At 48.0% G+C, this 6,270-nt stretch overlaps 1 protein-coding gene across 1 annotated transcript in view; it reads right to left on the bottom strand.

Annotated features, from left to right (window-relative positions):
• Positions 1-285: 285 nt before the first annotated feature.
• LOC128123448 (uncharacterized) overlaps positions 286-6,270 on the bottom strand; it is a 33,917-nt gene continuing 27,932 nt past the window's right edge. The window contains exons 4-5 of the mRNA XM_052759868.1: positions 2,951-3,124; positions 286-516 (exon numbers count right to left, since the gene is read on the bottom strand). Coding sequence (XP_052615828.1) covers positions 286-516; positions 2,951-3,124 — 405 coding nt within the window. The remainder of the gene's footprint in view (positions 517-2,950; positions 3,125-6,270) is intronic.

The raw sequence follows: 6,270 nt of genomic DNA, 5'->3' as shown, positions 1-6,270 counted from the left end.
GAATAGGATGTCTGATGCACGGAATGGCAGCCTTCTTCTCCTCTAACTTTTCAGGCTTCTGAGGAAAGTGTTATTGAGGAGCTGGGTCTGGCTGTGCCTTTCACACTTCCTAATGGTTCAGCCCTCCCCAGAGCATCCACACAGGACATGATATGGCCATTTCTTAGACTGTCCAAACACTGTTATCTGCGAGGCTGGCTCAACAGCCTTGGATCCCCGGATATTACTTGTTTTCCTGTAACATCTTGCAATGAGGGAACCACAATGTAATTTTTTTTTGCAATTTTATTTCATGTCATTATACTTTGTTGCTTTAAATATTGGGGGGAATAAAGGTGTTTTAATGTGGCTCACTGATTTCTCTTTTTCATGATGGCTGTCATCCTTTCCCAAGCCCAGCTCTGTGGGAGACAGGGGTAAATCCTGGAGATTCACGTCACTGAAGGAGGAAGTACTTAGTCTCTGCATTCGAGAACTCATGGGCAGGTCTTGGGGCAACACCAGCCTTCGCATCTCCTACGAGGCAGAGAAGAATCACGGTGAAAAGGAACATGGGGGTTTAGAGCACCTGTTGACATCACCAAAGGGAGCTGTTAACGGGAGCGTCCTGTTGAACCTCCCCAGGTTCAAGCCCTGGCTTTGCTCTGGAATACTAACAGTTGCAGACAAATAACTATATGTTTCTCTAGTTTTATGTACTATGTGGAGAGTGAGTGTAATGCTCATTTGGCAGAGTGCTTGAGAATTAGGTGTTCGCACAGTCTTCAGTGACACACACACGTGTTGTTTGAGTGATAAATGGCCCCCATCGACTCATATATTTGATCACTCATCCCCATCACCTGGTGGTGCTGTTTGGGGAGGTTGTGGAATCTTTAGGAGGTAGAGCCTTGCGGGAGGAAATACATCACTGGGGGTGGGTTTTGAGAATTTATGGCCTTGCTCCACTTCCTATTCTCTCTTTCTGCTTCCTGTTTGTGCTTCCTGATGCCACCATGTGGCAAACATCACTCTGTCACAGACTCTATTACTCTGGAGCTGTAGTCCAAATAAACCCTTTCTTCCTTATGTGTTTTTGGTCAGAGTGTTTTATCACAGCAACAGAAAAGTCACTACTACAACTACTACAACATGTGGTAAGAACTGAACACGTGAGCACTGTTCTTTCTAGGACATAGGAGATAGTCTCTTCCCATGGAGAAGGCATCCACTTTTAGGGACTTGTTCTGCAGGAAGACTGTGTGTGTGTTTTTAGCAGAAAGCAGTGCGGACATGGATGACTCTTAGCTCCTTCTGAGCATTCAGTTTATGCCTATTCTCATTAACCACTTAATGCGATTGCATGGGCAGCATTACTTTGGTTCGTGACAGTGTGTCCCTGGAAGCATGCAAGGCCCTCGGAGTTGGGGTTTTGGTCCAGCACAAGCACGGTGTCTGAAGAATATTGGCCAGTGGACAGAAGGGGGATCTGGCTAGTTTCTGGAAAGTTTGGAGCAGTCAGTTTTCAAGTTCAGCTTCTCAAGGGAGTCACTGGTGGTTTGAGTGACAGACCATCTGGTCTGCTCTGGTCTCGAGGGGCTGAGATATTTGCTTTTAGAACAGGGACCTAGGGGTTCTCTGAGGCTCGGCACTTCACCGTGCTAAAAGTTAGAAACTGTGGGGACAAGTGTGAACGCCGGTCATGGGAAAACCAGAACGAGTTGGTCACTTCATCTGTGAAGCTTTAAGACCCACTGATGTAATGTCTGAGATCCAACCCCAAGCTTCTTTAACTGTTCTGAGAAAGACTTGGTTGGTAGTGCTTCTAATTACCTGGCTGATTCTGATGTTCAGATCAGCATTATTAGTACAGATGTACAACAGTCGATTCCAGAATATGCAGGAGGGCTCTGACCAGTTGCAGTTAAAATCCTGTCTCTCCCATGCTTGGGGTTCTGGTTGCTTAGCGCCTAAATTTACCCACTGTGCCTTCCAAGATGTATAACTTTTGATGTGTGCCTCGGTAGAAGCAAGGTTGGGATATGCCGACTCAGCAATAATATACAAAGGCAATGGATACAGAATCATTTAGGAAGGCAATTACAGCCCCTCCCTACCTTCCCAGAATGCTCTGCATAATTGAAATCCTGAAAGCTTGGCATCTAGACGTGTGTGTGTGTGTGTGTGTGTGTGTGTGTGTGTGTGTGTGTGTGTGTGCATATATGGAGGCCAGAAGAGGATGGATGATATACTGCTCTGTCATTCTCTACCTTATTTTCCTGAGATAGGGTCTCTCTCACTGAACCTGTAGCTAGACCAGCATCCACTACATCCCGGGGACCCTCCAGTTTCTGCCCCTCTCCGCCCACAGTTCTAGAATTACAGGCATGAATGGGGCCTTGCTGAGCTTTTTATGTAGATGCTTGGGAGTTTGAACTCAGGCCCTCAGGCTCGCACAGCCCATTAAGTCATCTCCTCAGTCCCTGGAATCTACATTTTAATCAGGCTTTCCAAGTAGTGCAGTGGCACACTCAGGTTTTCGGACCGCAGGAATTGTATGACAATTGTCCCCCATTCCCAGTCTACCTCTTCCCTTGAAATCATCTCATCTCTGAACATCAAAGCTGTAGCCACTGCCTGATAATCTTCCCCTGGACTTCTCTGAGAGGTCGTTGTCTCATACAACCTAAGAGACCATGTGTAGTGGCAGACGGGAGGATGATTCTCAACTCTTTACACCCTCCTGTTCTGTGAGCTGGCAGTGAGCAGACGTGGAAGGAGAATATTTTTTCCTGCAGATAACGAATCAGGACAGTAGAGTCCTGCCATTTTAAGATACTGAGTTTTAGAGTTTAATTTTAGTCCTTTGTTACTCAGCATTATTGGGGCCACAACTGACTAATATACTCCTGAAAAGGATAAAGAACTGAGGTTCAGCACCCATCCCCGCAAGACTTAATTTGAAACTCACCGTGGTGGCCAGAGCCTGGAAAGGAGAGAAGATCTGCCCAAACTGGTAGCACTTATGCGTGCTGATGTCACCAAAGCGGCTACGGCGTTCCTTCCAGCCTGCCAGTCTCTTCTCCGCCTTCATGTCCATAAGGTGCCGGAAAGGGCCCTGCTGGGGCAGACGGGTCATACGTGCCTGCAAAGGAACCAGTTACCATGGACACACCGTAAGACAAAATGCATTCTGTTGCAGGCAGTTCTCATTCATGCCTCTCGTGCATGAGATGAACTTTCATTGACTTTTGCCTTCTGCGATTGAGAGACAGAGGAAAGAGCCACGCCTTCCCCCTAGCCAGGAGTCTGGTACCACTCATGGAGAACCAGAGCACTGACTTGGTTCCAGCCAGAACCACGCCAATTCACTCTGGGGTTTTGACTCTTCACTCATCTCCACAGGGATGATTGATCAAGGTTTTTTGTTTGTTGTTTTTCTCCCCAAGCCTCGATGTGGCTGGAATAAGTTAGATGAAAAGTGACTCGTTGGACTCGGTCAGTCAAGTGCTGGCTGTGCAAGCCTGTGGCTCTGAGTTTGGAGCCTCAGCACTCATAGAGGAAGCTGGTTATAGCAGGGCACACATGCTGGTGCTGGGGATGCTGCGACAGGAGGATTCCTGGAGCTCACTGACCTGTCAGTCTAGCTCAGTTAGCAAGCAAGTGTCAGGGAGGGACCCTGTCTCCAAAAAACTCTGGGAAGAATGATTGAGGAAGACACCGATGTTGACTTCTGGCTTCCACATGTTCATGCTCTCTCTCTCTCTCTCTCTCTCTCTCTCTCTCTCTCTCTCTCACACACACACACACACACACACACACACACACACACACACACCCCACAGATAATATCCAGAGTGTTCTGGGCGTGGAAACCAGCCTTCTCAGGTGCCAAGAGGCAAGATCTGGTGGGCCATGGGACTCTCATCTTGCCTCTGTAAGAAAATGGGAGGCAGAGGCAGGTATATTTGAGTTTGAGGCAGCCTGGTGTACATGGGGAGTTCTAGGCTAACCAGTTACAGTTACATGGTGAGATCTGGTTCAAAAAGCCAGAAAGAGACAGAGAGACACATGGGGGGCAGGAGGAGGGGGACGAGAGAGAGAGAGAGATCAAAGGATCGTCACCGACTTTCCACTAAGGGCACAGCCATGTGGGTGCCCAGTGGATCTTCCAATATGAGAATCTTTCCTAGTAATACCTCCATGGTGTCCCTGCCCAGTCCTAATGCTGGAGTTCTTTTTTTTTTTTTTTTTTTTTTTTTTTGGTTTTTTCGAGACAGGGTTTCTCTGTGTAGCTTTGCGCCTTTCCTGGAACTCGCTTTGTAGACCAGGCTGGCCTCGAACTCACAGAGATCCACCTGCCTCTGCCTCCCGAGTGCTGGGATTAAAGGCATGCGCCACCACCGCCCGGCATGCTGGAGTTCTTTATTGACAGCATGCCCTGGTAGGTGTCCTGCCTTCCAACACTTTGATTCTTCCTGTGATGGTTCATCTTGCTAACTTGATAGGATTTAGCATTACTGTGGCAACAAACCCTGGGCGTGGCGTCTGTGAGGCATTTTCTAGGTGAGACTAAGCGCTGTGGGAAGACCCACCCTACATGTGGCACCATTCTGTGGGTTGGGGTCTTGGACTCCATAAAAAGAATGGTATCAAAGAAGTGCCTTTGAGTCACACGCTAGCCACCATGCTCTCCTCACCAGGCAGACCCTAGAACTGTGAGCCAAAATAATCCTTCCTTCCTTTTGTCATGGTCCCTAGAAAAATAATTCGTATGCATCATCTCCATGGTTTTCCTAATTTCTGACCACGTCACCCTTGTCTCGTTTCTCTCTTCTTGCCTTGCCCTTCTGGACTGTCAGCGGCTCCCAAATTCTTTCTGGACAGTACCCGTTTCTCTTGTGCAGCTAGTGCCTCCTCTTGATCTGCCCAGGTGTGGCCAGTGGGGGAATGTCCTTGACTCCTCACCAGGGGACTTCCCAGGACTTCTTGGTTTCTTTGTCAGTGGAGGAGTCCTAGTAATTACTATCTCTATTCACATCTTGATTCCATTGTTTCCACAGAGCCAGGAATATGGCCGGTCACTGAGACTGGTGGCTAATGGCTTTGGGCTGCTGACAGTATCCTCACTCCTTCTCACTAGGCATCTGCTGGGGTGAGGGTGTGCTGGGGAGTGGGAGGCTGGACTCACCACAGGAACTTGGTCCCAGGGAGGGTTAAACCACGTCCTGTCTCCCACACAGCAGGAAATAGGACTGTGTTTTTTTCTTCCAGCACCGACCAGAATGACACCAGATAGGGAGTGAGATAGCCATCCTGGAAGCAGGGCAGAGGAGCTGACCGACATCAGGGGCCAGCAGGATCTCAGGAATCAAGCCTCTGTCTTCCCAGATGGGAAAGCTGAGACTCAGCAAGGGGAAAGGCAGGCTTTTCTGTGTCTTGTCAACTACACTGACATCAGGTCTAAGTGTCTGTATGTCGTTTCAGGGCAGTGACGCTTTCAAAGGGTTCACCACGAAGAGCCAAGACTTGTTGACAAAGGACCTCAGAAAGAGACAGCCCCATCAGCTCTGACCAGAGCTGACCTCGTGTGGCGCTCTCTGCAGTGAAAAATGAGTGAGCCTTTTGTCTCTCACAGCCTCCAGCTCTGCTGTTTACCCCAGTTCACCGTGCGGACTTCCTTTAGACGATCCCTGTCGCCACCCTCTTCCTCATCACCACCGTCACCTGCCACCATCCTCTTTTTAGTACAGGACCGAACTGTACGTCCTTTCTGCTTGTGTCCTACCCATCCTCAGTCTCCGCTGCTCTCTTGTCTTCTCCCTCACTCCCATTCATTTCGAAGACTCTGACTTGGGCTTCCAATAACTTATCATCTCTGCTGGAGACCATTCCAGACTCTGAATGGAGTTAGCTTTCCTCAGGACCCTCACAGCATCCTCTCAAAGGGTCTCTGTCCCTACGTGACTTACTGCTAATGTCTCTCTGTTTGAACCTGTCCCAGTTAAACCCTAAGGTTTTTGTGACCAGGACTCATGTTTTATCTACCTGCATGGATTACACACTATGTAGGAAGTTCCCCAGAGACATTTTCACCCAGATGAGCAATTGGATTTGGATTTTCTGGAGATTATATGTGTATACACACACACACACACACACACACACACATATATATATATATATATATATATATATATATATATATATATATATATAATGGGTTAAAGATTCAGAAGAACTCTGAAGTGTTGGGGAAACATTTCTCACAAAGTGAAATGAACCCATGAC

The sequence above is a fragment of the Peromyscus californicus genome, unplaced genomic scaffold (genome assembly GCF_007827085.1).
Source record: "Peromyscus californicus insignis strain IS unplaced genomic scaffold, ASM782708v3 Scaffold_3__1_contigs__length_106647218, whole genome shotgun sequence".
NCBI lineage: Eukaryota > Metazoa > Chordata > Mammalia > Rodentia > Cricetidae > Peromyscus > Peromyscus californicus.
Note: the sequence above shows the minus strand (reverse complement) of the source record. Positions and strands in the feature narration are given on the sequence as shown.